Consider the following 14,052-nt stretch of genomic DNA (forward strand, 5'->3'; position numbering starts at 1 on the left):
TGAAACTCGTGATGCTCTGGGAACTATGTTTCTCGAAAGAGTGTCACACTTGCAGGAGTGGCCCAGGTTCTTGGGGGTGGTGATCTGATGGGCAGGTTTCCAGGACTGAGCCCCCGGACTGCAACCAGGGCAGCCCTCCTGTCCGGTGGGGACCGTGATCCCAAGACGTGCCCACGCGGCTAAGAGCAGTGGAACGGCCTCGAACCTCAGGAATTCTGCTGTGTCTGGATGCCACACGTGCTCGGCCAAGTGGCATCACCCACCTCGCAGAGCGAGCTCTTAGACCAGAGGGACACAGGGGACGGAGGGTCGAGGGGATGAGGGGACAAGCGAACCCCCGGGCCAGGCTTTGAGCTTCCTGGGGACTGACTGTTCCGGTCTTAGTCTTTAATCCCCCTTTCTAACACCCCAAAGAACGTGGCTCACATGTGACAGATGGATGAATGAGTGAGGGAGGGTCATGGCCCCATAAGTGGCGCAGCATGGCAGGACAGAAGGGGAAACTCAACAAGATCCCACATCTGGGCCCTTCCGGGGAGGCTGGAGTAGCCTTTGGGGCACCTGGGCCACCTGTTTGGGGAAATCAGATCCCGCGCCTGGTGGGATGGTGGGGGTCACCGTGCACTGCCAGTGTCCCCCAGCCTTCTCCTCAACACCTTTGTGCTTTAAAGGGTCACGAGGACCCTTTCTGCTCCAGGCGGGTGGAAACCCGAGCCCTGGGCAGGAGCGTGAGCTGGGGTAAGAGGCGCGGACAGCGTGGAAGGTCTGACCCAGCTCTTCATGGGTCACAGGCTGTGTCACAACCCCTCTTGCGTGTCTCGGGGGCTCCGCAAGGTGGGCGCGAGTCCCTGGTATTTAAGTGGGGCCCCTTCGGCAAAATTGGAGTGGTTAGAAAAAACAGGCTTTTGCTCAGGAGGTGTGTGTTTTAAATTAATTACGAGTATTTTACATTAAATACTAACAAGGTAGTAGTGAAAATAACCACACAACTTACATTAGTAAAGTTCCACACGCAAGACCCCTGCTAAGAGCTTTTCACGTTCATCTCATTTAACCTCACAACCGTAGGCCCTAATAAAATCCCCATCCTGAGGCGGAAGGAAACCAAGGTTCCAGAAGATTCTGCCACTTGTCCACATTCACAGCCAGGCTGCCCCAGCCCAGTCGGTACAGCCCCAGTCCCCACCCCACTCCAGATGGGATGGGTGGGGGTCACCGTGCACTGCCAGTGTCCCCAGTACTGGGGACTCTGCTAGTCCCCAGTACCACCCACCACAGTGGTTTCCCGCCCCGCAAAACACAGCCCCATGAAGCAGGCACTAGCCCGAGTCTTGGGGTGCTGACCCCTCACCCCTCTGAGCGCCCTAAGCCTCCTCTTCGGGCCAAGTCCACTGGGGGCCGATGAGCCCACCTCTGAAACTGGGGGCTGGGGCCCCCTGCTCAGGTGCAGGGGTGAGGTCCTCCTGAAGTCTAGGGGCTGGCGAAGGAGGCCCTGCCGGGAAGGAGGGGCTCCTCCTTCCTTTCCTGGTGCCATGTCTCCTCCTGGCCAGAGGGTATGTTTCCATTTTACCCAGAACCCTCCTGGAGGCATGAGGTATTTGTAGGGGGGTGTCCAGGACCAGCCTGAACACCCTCTATCATGCTGGGCTGCTTGTGGAAACGCAAACTTGAACAGAATGCCCACACACCCCCGTGCGATCGTACTGATGGGCCTGGAAGTTTCCACTCATCAGGGAAACAGCCCCTACATCGGGCCCCCTGCAGGGATGAACCCGAGCCGATGGGATCCCGCCCCAGCGCCTTCTGAGACCCGGCAGACTTCCACCTCCAGGACCAGCTGGTAAGCTGCCACCTCCAGCAGGCCCTCCGGGCTGCCCGAGAGGCAGGTCCCTGCTCTGGGCTCCGCAGGGCTGTGACCCTCCCCTGGTACAGAGTCCACTGCCGTTTTCTCCTTGACCAGGTCTCGGCCGCACCCAGCTGCGTGTCCCCAGGGAGGGCAAGGATCTGCTCCTGGAGTGGGTGCATACGTCCTCGGGCACACCCCGACAGGAACCACAGTCTGCTCACTGCCCCAGGGGGCCTCAGCTACAACTGCCCGGGGCACATTCACAGTGACCATCTGTCCTGACACACCACACCCATGACCTGACAAGCACACGGCCTCCGAAGGTCCTGCTGTGCCCCCAACCTGGTCCTGGGGCTCCCCCCTCACAAAGGGGCAGGTGCCACCCGTTCCCCTCCCCGCGGCTTAAAGCCTCAAACATCGGCACTGGAAGCCTTCCTGCCGCTCCTTTCATCCTTCACAACAGTGACCCCCAGGGCCACCAAGCTCTGGCCACAATCCACAGGGACCCACGAGCTGCCCGCCCCGGCTTGGCCCCCAGAAGCCTCTCCCTCCCTTGCCGCCCAGCCTGGCAAGACAGTTACGGCCTTGACCCCCCTGCTCAGAACAGACTAGAGTCTCACGGACAAAGTCTGACTTAGGGACCGTGAGGCTGTCCGCCCCCAGGGTCTCAAGGACCCTGCACCCAGTCACCGCGCGCCAGGGCCTCACTCGAGTCGCGAGGGATCTGCTGTCCCCGGCCCAGGAGCCCGTGCCTCGGGGGGTTGGACCTGGGGCCACCCGAGCGCGTCCAGAGCCTGGGCCCACCCACCTACTTCCAAAAAGGGTGTGCGCTTGGAGCCACCCGCCTGGCCAGTCAAGGGGCTCGCACCCAGGCCTGGGAAGCGCAGAGCGAGGGGATCTCAGCCGGGCTGCTCCTGTCTACGGCCCCTCCCCCCTCCCTCTTTTCTCTTTCACTTTGCGGGGAGTGGGCCTGGCCGGCCAGCCTGCATGCGGGTGCTCCCGCTGGGGTGCAGGGACGGGCAAGGCTCAGGGGTGGGGTGGGGGGGAGGGGAGCAGGAAGTCAGCCAGTGTCTACCGAGGGCAGGAAACTACCAAAGCGGCCAAAATCAAGAGTGGGGGCAGAAGGGACGCAGCCAGGGGAGGGTGACGGGGAAGGAAGCAGTAGGAAGAGAGAAATACAAAAGGAAATAAAATGAAAGGAGAAATGGGAGAGACGGCAGGGAGAGGTGAGCAAGTGTGGAAGGAATCCAAAAAGCGGAAATGAAATCTCAGGGCTGCGGGGGTGGGAGGCGAGGCTGGAAGGAGACCAAGGGGCGCAAATGGTACCTAGGCATGTCCGAATCAAGAAACTGCCTGCAAAACACAAACAACCACAGGTTAGTGAGGGCGGGGCGGCGCGGAGAGAAGCCGTCCGCGGCCACAGAGGGGCGGGGCGGCGCGGAGAGAAGCCGTCCGCAGCCCCAGGCCCACTCTGAGCCGGGGAGGCTGCAAAGCGCGGCGCCTTTGAGCGGGGAGGAGGCTGAGGCCGCGGCAAAGCGGGTGGGCAGCTGAGGCTCCGAGGCCCAAGCAGACCTGGGTCTCTGAGCCTCAGCGTCTCTGGGGGCAGAAGGGCCTGCCGGGTCCCCCGCAGAGCAGCCGGGCCCATCGCGGCTCCGCGGACGTCAGCCACCGTCCAGGGAAGACGAGGGCCCTCGGGAGGAGCCGCCGGCCTGGCCAGCTAAGCCTCAGAATGTCTCCTGCCGGGGGCCACCCCCCGAGGAGCGTCCCTGAGATTTTCCAGGCCGGGCTGGGGTCGGGGCAGTCCTGGGGCCGTACGGCACGGGCAGAAGCCAAGCAGGGGGCAAAGCAGCTACGGGCAAGGACTACAGCCCCAGCCCAAGGACGTCCTTGAGCCGTGAGGGCCCGGACCAGCCCAGAGCTGGCCGGCCTCACTGCCCACAGCCCCCAGGGAACAGGACAGAGCCCGTCAGCGATGGGTCCTCTGGCCTCCAGGAACAGGGAGAACCTCTTTAGCCAAAGCCCCACTGACCCGAGGTCCAGCCAGGAGCAGCTGTCCCCTCCACTGCCTGGGGACTGAGCCCAGGACGAGGTCCCCCTGTGCCCTGCAGCAGCCGTGCTGGCCGGAGGACGGGAACCCAGAAACGCAGTCTCCCTCCTCAGAGCAGGGAGACCGTGTAGGGCGGGAGGCCCAGAGGCACCCCCGCCCCCTTCTCTCCCCCCCCCACCCTTTCTTGCCCCAAGAATCTAGGAATTGCCGAGGCAAAGGAAGGGTCAGAGGTCAGGGGAATGCTGAGGTCATTCTCCAGGTCCAAAGCGGCACTCAGCATGGCAGACAGAGCCCTCCCGGGCCCCACCTCCCCCGGGGTCCCCACCCCTGACGGCCCGGGCACAGCGGCCCGTGTCCCTGCAGGCAGCCCGTGCGGGTGGGCGCCAGGCCCTCTCTGCCATGTCCCCAGGGTGTGTTCTCATGGCAACAGGCCCCCCCTGCCCCCGCACTGTGCCTCACTGGCCCCTGCCCCGAGGTAAGCCCCGCCTGCCTGTCATGGTGTCCCCCGCCCCTGTGAGAACACCCCCCCAGCATTCTTCACCCAATCCCTCCCCGCTCTGGACATGAGTGCAGGGTGAGTTTCTTCTGGAAGGTTCTGGGGCAGGGCTGGAACCAGAGCCACACCTGCCCCTGTTGGGGTCTCTGCCCCCACCCCCCAAGCTGCCCACACCAAGGGATGGTTCCCTACAGCCACTCTCCAGGGAGTCAATAAAGAAACTGAGCTCCGTCTGGTCCCAGGACCCTTTATCCTTATGGATCCAGTTCTCCCAGCACGTGCGGGGTGCCCGCACTCCGCTCTGAGCACACCCAGCCCTCAAGACATCTTTCCTGCAAACACAGCCGCGAAGCCCACGGAGACGCCCATGGCTCGAGCGCAGGGTCAGCTCTCGGCTTCCTCCTCCTGGGCCTGGTCGAGCCCTCGGGACTCGGGAGCGCCCTCCCCGTGTCCCCGAAGCCCCAGAAAGCAGCACCTCAGACACAGCCAAGCCTTCCGACCTTCCCCCCGGGAGGGCGGCTCTCAGTCATGAGCTGCCTGCCCCGGCCGGGCCCCCACAGGCCTCCGCCTCACATACCCGCCCGGCCTGGCAAACCCCGACAGGCCTGCTTTGTCAGGGGCTGCCGGGGGGCCACATCCACCCACCCTGATGCGGTCAAGCTCAGACTGCCCAGGTTGCAGAGATCTCGGCCATCACCTGGGAGCTTGGAAAGGAACAGCCCAGTGACGAGGAGCGTGGGCTAAGCTGTGCCGCTGGGCAGACCTCCACCCCGGGACGCCAGACTGCCGACCCAGCTCGACCCTGAACTCCAGGACTCTCGGCCCCAGCACCCCTGCCAGAGGGTACAGACTTGCCCGCAGTGGTGTGGTTGGGAAATCCAACCTGTTTGTTCGCCCCATGCTTCCCACTGCCCCATCCCGCCCACCCACCCACGACACTCCCGAGGACAGGACCCAGCTCATCCGCCGGCAACTCCCACGCGGCCCCTCTGTCGGGTGACCGAGTGAGCCAGAGACAGGACGGTGCGCAGACAATCCTGCCGGGGGAAGTCGCAGCCACAGGCACCCCTCCCTGCACCCCTTCCCGGAGGGCTCAGAAAGGAGGGCTTGGAAAGCTTTGGGCCCTTTGTGGCCGGGGGGGCCAAGTGGATGAGCTGAGAATGCACCCTGGGTTCTGACGCGGACCCTCCTCCAGGGAGTCGGGAGCAGCCCTGCCGCCGCCCCCAGGGGACTCACCGGTCGTCCTGGGCCGGGTAGATGTATCCAGACGAGAGGATGTTGAGGGACAAGATGTTGGGGTCGATCAAGGACTCGTCGGTTTCCGGGGTGTTTCGGATGCGACCTACAGGAAAGGGGACAGGCCGCGTGTCACTGCCCAGGAGGGCAGGTGGGGGGCTGGGTCCCTGCTCTCCGCCTCTGCCTGGGCCGGAGCCTCCACCTGTGAGGCCACATCACGTGGCTCCCCACGTGGCCACAAGAGCACCTGACAAAAGGCAACACCGGGGGCGTGGGGACAGGGAGGCCCACACGGGGTCTGCACCTGCACGTGGTGCCGCCTGTCAGTGGGCGTCCTGCCATCTTTCCCTGCGGCCTAAGTTCTGAGTTTCTCAGTCTTTCAGCCATCGATAACTCTCGCAGTATCTCCCCCACCCCAACTGATAGACGCCAGTCCCTCAGCCTAGAACTCACAGGCCCTCCTACCTGCTGGAAAAGGAAATCTTAGCAAGATGAGAAGGAGAAAATGTTCCCTTTTCTCTTTACACTTAAAAAAAGGAAAAAAGAAAGAAAAGAAACACTATCTGCATCAAAAATCTCTCCCTGTAAGAAGCATCTCCAACAGCGCCCTCCAAGGCGCCCGCACTTGGGTGGGGGGCGGGAGTGACTGTAAACGGCACCAGAACCACTGAGTCAGAACTCCCTCCTGGTGGTTTCAGTAATAATTTCGTGCCTTGTAGAGATCCTTAAATTCACTGCTCTGCTTCCTCGAGGAATAAACAAATACTGACTTTTCTTTGTTAAGCCAGAAAGGAATCCCTGGCCTCTCCCCTCCTCCCCGCCCCCCATGCAGAGTTGAAATAAGACCCAGCACCAGGACAGAATTCTGAGCCCACACGCTGGGGCTCCACTTCCTGGAAGCCTCTAGCAACATTTGAGCTCTGGGAGAAGGCAGGTGTGGGCCTCCAGCCACGTGTCCCCGAAGGGTGTGTCCCCCATGGCTGGAGGCTAAGGCAGGGGAGGGCCACACGGCCCCTGCTGGGGCAGCTCAGCTGCAGGAAGAGACCTGGCCCGTGTGCCAGCCTCACCCCTCCTCACCCCCCGGGCGTGGGCTTCAGCGGAGGCTCTTCGGAGGGACTCTGTCGGCTCAGAGTCTGCCCAGGGCTCCACCTGCAAAACTGATGCCCTCGGAGCCCCGGTCAGGCCGAGACGTCCACTCAGGTCTGCGAGGTTGATGCAGCCCAGAGCGGCAAAGCCCAACCCCCTTAGCCCAAGAGTGGGGGCCTTGGTGTTCCTGCCAGCATCTCCCCGAATCCCCTTCAATAGCACCCTTATCCCCTCACCACACACATAGGCGAACACCCCTGTCTGCATTTTCAAATGGGATGTGGCCCGGAGAGCAGAGAGAAAGGTGGGATCCTGGGACCAGGGCCTGGCTCCCCAAGGCCAGCGAGGGTGCAGCCTCTGTGCAGACACAGTCCTAGGGATGAGGGTGATGGGGTGGGGCGTCAGGGAGAGGTTCCACCAGGACCAGAGCCGGGTCAGTAGGTGGTGTAGACCCTTCCCTCTGGGCAGAACAGGCTCGGGGTGACGGCGGCATCATTTCCCACCCACGTGCAGGACGTCCGCGAGCGAGCTGGGTGTCTGCTTCATCTTTCTCTTTAAATTGATGCAGAGTTTTTAGACTCACCCTAAACAACATCTGAAATGGGGGTGTGTGTGCTTGTTCGACTGTTTTTCTGATTTGTGTGAAAATAGATATGAAACGTCTAAAATAAAAGCGTTTGTCCTGGGGCCCCCAGAACCTCCCTGCCCACAATCCTGCACTTCGGGTGCAGGACGATGGGTTCCTTGTCACAGTCCTGTTACTACACCCTCAGAACCCCCCCTACAAGCCCCAGGGACACTGCCCTGGAGCTGTTGCCCACCGGCCACAGCAATGCCCCAGGGTGGGCCCCCCACGGGGCCTCAGCTCCAGGCCAGGGTGGGGTGGGCAGCTTCATGCTGATGACACGCTGGAATGGACCGTGGTCCCTATCCTTGAACGGAAACTGGGAAGACAAATTCTTTACGAAGAATCAGCAAAGGAAATGTTTCCAGTAGATGAAAGAGTTCAGGACTTGAAGTTACAGAAGGAAAGCGTCTAAGCTCCTGGGTGATTTCTGTAAGTTGAACTGTGTCCCCCCAAAAAGACGTGTTGCAGCCCTGACCCCCAGAACCTCATTTGGAAATAGGACCTTGGCAGACGTGCTCAGTCGAGATGCTATCACGCTGGAGTCAGGTGGGCCGTCATCTAAGTATCTAGGCCCTGTGAAGACGGAGGGCAGGGTGATGTGTCTACAAGCCGAGGAGTCCCTACCAACCACCAGAAGCTGGAAGAGGCGAGAAAGGATTCTCCCCTGAGGTTTCGAGGCAGCGTGGCCCCTGCTGACACCTGCATCACAGGACTTGTGCCTCCAGAACGGGGACAGGATACATTTCTGTGGTTTTAAGCCACCAGTTTTTGGTACTTTGTTACGGCAGCCCTAGCAAGTTAGTACAGCGATTAAATAGAAATCTGGACTCGTCACCTGAGGCCAAGCCCTTCTCTTCAGGTGAGGGGCTGAGGCACACGGCAACAGGGGCAGAGCCGCGGTTAGAACCCAGGCGTCTGGCCAGGGCCCGGGGTGAGGAGGTGGTCTGTGCTCTTCCCCCGAGCCCCCCCCCCCCCGCACCACTCACCCACGACCAGCTCTCGCACTTCCTTCCAGTGAATGTGGCTGCCTGTCTCGTGCAGCAGAGTCACGGTTATCCGTCTCTGGATGCCCTGCGAGGCACCAGGAGAGAAGACACAGTCAGATGGCCTGGGGTCCCTGGGGGAGGGGGCGCTGGAGGCCGGCGGGAGCAGCAAGCGCTTCGCACCTGGTGAAGCAGGAAGGTCCCCATGCACGGCATCCCGCCACGGTGGTCCACCACTGCAGGGATGTAACTGGGAGAGAGACGTGAGAGCTGAGGGCCGCGCCCCTCCTCCCTGCCCCCCACCCACAGCACACACACCCGGCCCCCAGGAGCAGAAGGGGTGAACACAGGAAAACAGATCAAAGGTGGGGCGGCCCGGTCCAGGGAGACCAGATGCCACCACGTGCCACCTGGCCCAGCCCCCGGACCCCTCCCTGCCCCACAACCCCAGAGGACCCCAGCCCATCCCCAGTGTGGGCTGCACCAGCCTTGGGACTTACTCGCCATTGGCCTCCAGCTCGCAGATCTCGAAGTAGACCAGCAGGTCGTACTTGCAGTGGCAGGGCCCGGGGCAGGGCCGCGTCAGCGTGCTGAGCTTGGTGGCGGGCACTGGGGGCGACAGGGGAGAAGCACACACTGATGGGAAACTGAGAAGCCACGTGCCGAGGGTGCGCTCAGAGGGGAGGCCAGGGAGGGGACGCCTCAGGAGCAGTGAGGTCGTTGCCCTCCAAGATAAAGCACCAGCGGACCCCTCCCCAGGGCCCAGGGTATGCCCCGCTCTGGGTACCGATGGGCCTGGGGACAGACGTGACCGTGGGCCTCTCTGTGCCCCGCGGGAGGAGCGCTCAGCCACGCGCACCTGGCACAGGCTCTGCAGAGGGCGGTACTTGAGCGACACAGAAGCAGCAGGACGGAGGAGCCCTGCCTGCTCGGAGGCCGCACAACCCGCCCAGGACCCTCTGCTACACCACCCTCACCCTCAGCCGCCGCACCAGCCCGAGCACCTGCCTCCAGCTCAAGAGGCCCCGGCCCTCGGCTCCCACTGCCCTCCACAGCCCCTTGCCCATCAAGTCCCACCTGAGCCCCACCGCTCCACCACAAATGTGCATCTGGGTGTCCCCCTGGAGGCTGCAGGGAAGGTTGAACAGCCCAGGAAACACAAGGGGCCAACCTAAGACCCACAGAGAGGCCAAGAATAATGTCCACAAGTGGTCTGCAGGCCTGGAGGGGCTGGCGTGCGCCCCCCTGCGGCGCCCTCAGTCCGAAGACCACCATCTTACGGGGACTCGGGGGCGGGTACGCAAGGGTCACTGCGGACGTGGCCCAGGAAGCAGCAGACGCACCTCCTGCACGGCCCCTCTCGGGCACCCATGCCGGAGACAACGCCCCCCGACCTCAAGGCGGGTTCCTGGACTGTGAGGGCCTCAGCTGCACCGCCCGCCCCCGTGCTGATGCTCCAGCCTTCTAGACACTGTGTCCCTGGACTTCAGCCCTTGTCGTGAGGGCAGGAAAAAACCCTATAACCCCTTTTAACTAAAACCCAACCGATCTCAAGAGCCCTTGCTCCGCCCACCTGCTCCCGGGGAGGGGCTCTGGGCGCCAGGCAAGGTGCGGACCGTCCAGGGACCCCACTGGCCTGGCCACCACCAGCCTCAGCCTCCTGTGGACCAGCTTCTGGGTCTGCCTTCCACCCCAAACCTCGTCCATCTTGCAAGGTTCAGCTCAGATGTCCCTGCCCCGCTGAAGCCCCTGCCCCCCACTGTCGGCTCCGGGCAGCCTCACGGGGCTTTGGGCAGGCACCCCCGACCACTGCCCTGCTGCCCTGTACGTGCCAAGGGGTAAAGGACGTCCCTGTACCTTCGCCCTGTGCCCCCCGCTCCGGTGTGAGCCCCTTACTCCATGGGGACCCCATGAGGCCCAGCAGGGGCAGGGTGGCCCCAGGAGGCCGGGAGAGCACCGACCCGTCACCAGGGCTGCGCTCGGCCTTGGAGGGGCTGCCTACACGGGCACCCACTCGCCCAGACGTGCACCCAGCAGGGCCCCGCCTACCTGGCTTGGACAGTGGCATGACCCGTGGGAAATGGCGGCGCGAGGGCCTCAGGGGGCTGTGGGGACAGAAGCACCCGTGTGAGCTGACCAGAGGCTGGTGTCTGCAGGCCCCCAAGGTGGAGCGGGCAGCCGAGGGCAGGGGCTGGCCGGGGAGGCTAGCAGGCTGCCGGCGCCAAGCCCGGGTCTCCCTCCCTCCCTCCCTCCCTCCCTCCCTCCCACAGGGCCCGGGGAAGGCCCGGTCTCAGGCCCTCCACCAGCTCGGAGTGAGAGGGGGGCCCCTCAGGACCCCAGAGCCCACCTGCGAGGCCCCACGAGGCCCCGAGAACCGGGGCAAGGGCCAGGGGCTCCCGGGACAGGGCCCCCTTGGCACTCCCAGGGACCGACAAGGCTCCTGGGGCCAAGTGCCCCGAAAGCAGCTCCTCCCTGGGCCCTGTCTTTCCTCGACACCCCAGACGCTTTGCTCTGGGCCCCTCGTGTCAGCTGAGGGGAGACGGAGGTGGCAACAGGGGGTCCCACCGCCCCTGACGCCCGTCGGCTGTTCCCCCCACGCTCTGGGTGGGGTGGCCCAGAGGGCACTCGCCCCCCCTCGAGTGAGCCCCCGGCAGGTTGCAGCAACGAGGGAGCAGACGAAGGGCCCCGTTCAGTCTGCGGAGCTGAGGACTCAGGGACCCTTCGGCGGAGTTCTCGGGGGGCCACAGAAGCCGTCTCCCCGTGGGCCACCCCGGCCTCCTCCAGCCCAGCACCCGGCTCCCCTCGGCCCCAGTACGCGGTCCATGCCCAGCCTAGGCTGAGGTTCTGACAGCGACGGCCTTTAAGAAACCCCTCCTCGGTCCTCAGGGGTCATCTCTGACCCGCTCTGGGTCCTGCCGACCCGGGAAACCGGCCGCCGTAGGCGGGAGATAGGCGGTGGGAGGCGCACGGCTCTGCGGCCGCCACACCAGGCTTGTCCGGGGCACGGGCCGACCCTGCTGGCCAGGGGGTGGAGAGGCCCTGACCCCCCGGCCTGGGGCCGCTGACCTGAGCACGTCCTTGCAGAGGGGCGGGAACGGGTGCTGCTGGTAATGACCGAAGACCTCGAACACGATGGGCTGGCTCTTGATGTACTCGATGAAGGACCTGGTCACCTCCACTGCGATCTGGAGGGAGGTGTGGTCGAGGGGGGGAAGGAGAGGCACAGAGGTGAGCGCTCAGCCCCCACAAAGGACTCGGCACTCCAGGCCCACATTGGAGACCCCCAGCCGGGCTGACCTGTGCCCACGACGGGGGCAGTGCTCCTTGCCTAGGTCTGTCCAGCCCACCTCTCCTACTGTCACACTCCCAGTGGACAGGCCATCGGGCAGCAGCCCTAGGGCTCGCTCCCCGGGACAGATGGGGCTGGGGGCCACTAGGCTCAGCTGATCCTTCAGAACACAGAGCTGGAGGAGGGGCCTCTGTGATCCGGTCTGACCCTTCTCGGGCCCTCGCCCACTCACCAAGAGTTGTGGGTTGAATTGTGTCCCCCCTGATTCATAGGCTGAAGTCCTAACCGCCCCCCGCACGTATGTTTAGAGACAGGGTCTTCACAGAGGTGATCAAGTTAGAATGGAGCCCCAATCCAACATGACTGGTGTCCTTGTAAGAAGGGGACATTGGGGCACAGGCACGGACGGAGAGATGACGTGAGGACACAGGGAGAAGACGGCCGTCTACGAGCGAAGGACAGATCCTCCATCACAGCCTCAGAGGGACAGCCCTGCCCACCTGGGTCTCGGGCTTCCAGCCTCCAGGGCCGAGAGCTGCTAAGTCTTTGTTGTTGAAGCCCCAGGGCGTGGGGCTCTGCTGGAGCAACAGGAAAGGAGTCCACCAAGCACACCTTCAGCCCTGGCCCATTTCCCTGCCTTAGAAACCACGGGAGCCCCTCTTCCGAGGGTCAGGACAGGCCATAGCTCGCAAGGCCCTTCTGAGCAAGGCCCCTGTGCCTGCTTATGCTACACACCCACAGCCGGGCGGCCAGGGTCAAACTCGCATTCCCTGGCCAGGCCCCTGAGGCCTCGCCACCCGAGACAGTTTCCGTCATGGCCCCATTTTCCTGCCTCACAGCAGCAAGTCCCTGCTCTCCTGACAGCCTGGCTTGGAGACACTCCCCGGCCCGGAGATCTCCTGGCCTCTCGGGCGTCTGCCCGGGCACCCTGCAGCTTTCCGCGTGCCCTGCCCCGGCCTCAGCCCCAGCGCCAGGCCAGGGTGGCCTCGCCAGGCAGCCCAGACACTGCACGTCCACATCTGCCCAAGGCTCGCCGCAGGGAGCCCTCGGGGGCTCTGATCTGCCCCCACCCCCAGTCTTAAACCCACCAAGGCCCCCGGTGCCCAGGACAGGGCTGGTGCTCAGAGGAGGGAGAAGCAGCGTCGGAGAGAATAAATGAGGCTGGGGGAGGCTGCACGAGGCCCCGGGCCCAGGAGGGGCCGGCCATGGCGGGGAGAAGGGGCTCTAGGGACGTACGTTCTGGACGTGGTAGAAGCCGAGTGGGGGCCCCCTCCCCGTGTTCTTCAGGGGCTCCGTAGAGAAGGCCTCGTCATGGCGATGGATGAAGCTGTGAATGGGGAGGAGACGTTCGGGGGGTGTGGGGCCTGGACACGGGTACCCACAGCCTCCCGGGGGTCACCAGCGCCCCCCGCACCTTGCCGAGACCCACCCGCACAGCCCGGCCCCGACGAGACTCACTTGAACTGGCAGAAGATGTCGGCGTACTCGGCGGAGATGCTGGACGCCTGCAGGACGGTCACGCGGAAGGTGAAGGTGCTGCCCAGGCCGAGGTGGTCCAGGGCGGCGTCCAGGGGCCCGTCCAGGGCGGCTTTCTCGGGGCTGTCCAGGAGGCCCTCCGGGGTCACTGCTGCTGGGAGCCAAGGGCAGAGGGGCATGGCGGGACCCGAAGGGGCTAGAGCCCGGGCTCGAGGGCTGGGCCTCACCGCCTGTGCCGGCTAAGAGGCGGGGAGGGGGTGCGGGGGGGGCGAGGAGGAGCTCCAGGCCCTCGCGGGGTTGGGCCGTGTCCCAGAGCCTGTCCCAGCAGCCGCGGGGACCCACCTGAGCAGGTGTTGTTGTTGACCTCATCGGCCGAGGGCCCCGCGTCAGCACCCTGGCCCTGGCCCTCCACGATCCGCAGCTCCTCCTGGGAGGTCCCCGAGCGGGACATCCCCACCACGGGGCAGGACTCGGACTGGAACTGTGTGGGCAGGGGACACAGTCAGACAGAGCCGGCCTGGGTGCGGCCACTAGAGCGGCGTCGAGGACCCCGGGAGCCTCGTTCCAGGACTACCCTGCCGTGGGCGGGCACCCACCTCCCCAGGTCTGTCTCTCATGCTGTCACGGCCTATATTAGCCTACCAAGTGGGAAAGGAAGGTGGGAAACGGTCTCTGGCCTTAAGTTCTGTCCCCTCTCCCCAGCCAGTACCCCTCCCGCAGCTCCTCCCCACTGTGGGCAGGACGCAGTGAGACTCTCCCATTGGCTTTCAGGGCCCTGGCCAGGTCCCCCCACAGCCTCTGCTGCCTCGTCCGTGCCCCCGCACTCTCTGCCTGATGCCCTCTGCCCCTCCTGTGCATCCCCAGCACTGACGACCCCTCCGATAGGGACCGCTGGGGGGCTCTGGGCCCAAGGCCTCAGAAGCACTGAGGTTCAGGGTGGGGCGGTGGGTGGCTGGGTGGTGTCA

General features: G+C 64.2%; 1 protein-coding gene across 23 annotated transcripts in view; it reads right to left on the reverse strand.

The window, feature by feature from the left end:
- KIF1A (kinesin family member 1A) overlaps positions 1-14,052 on the reverse strand; it is an 89,220-nt gene that overhangs the window by 14,847 nt on the left and 60,321 nt on the right. For 12 of the 23 annotated variants that reach the window (XM_049711986.1, XM_049711985.1, XM_049711980.1 and 9 more), the window contains 10 exons: positions 13,430-13,568; positions 13,070-13,238; positions 12,848-12,938; positions 11,389-11,507; positions 10,372-10,427; positions 8,823-8,931; positions 8,506-8,572; positions 8,326-8,410; positions 5,626-5,731; positions 3,173-3,199 (listed from right to left, as the gene is read on the reverse strand). In XM_049711986.1, coding sequence (XP_049567943.1) covers positions 3,173-3,199; positions 5,626-5,731; positions 8,326-8,410; positions 8,506-8,572; positions 8,823-8,931; positions 10,372-10,427; positions 11,389-11,507; positions 12,848-12,938; positions 13,070-13,238; positions 13,430-13,568 — 968 coding nt within the window. The remainder of the gene's footprint in view (positions 1-3,172; positions 3,200-5,625; positions 5,732-8,325; positions 8,411-8,505; positions 8,573-8,822; positions 8,932-10,371; positions 10,428-11,388; positions 11,508-12,847; positions 12,939-13,069; positions 13,239-13,429; positions 13,569-14,052) is intronic. The other 11 variants (XM_033423838.2, XM_033423836.2, XM_049711981.1 and 8 more) reach the window with 1 other exon arrangement.

Source organism: Orcinus orca, chromosome 7 (genome assembly GCF_937001465.1).
Source record: "Orcinus orca chromosome 7, mOrcOrc1.1, whole genome shotgun sequence".
In the NCBI taxonomy this organism is placed as follows: Eukaryota; Metazoa; Chordata; class Mammalia; order Artiodactyla; family Delphinidae; genus Orcinus; species Orcinus orca.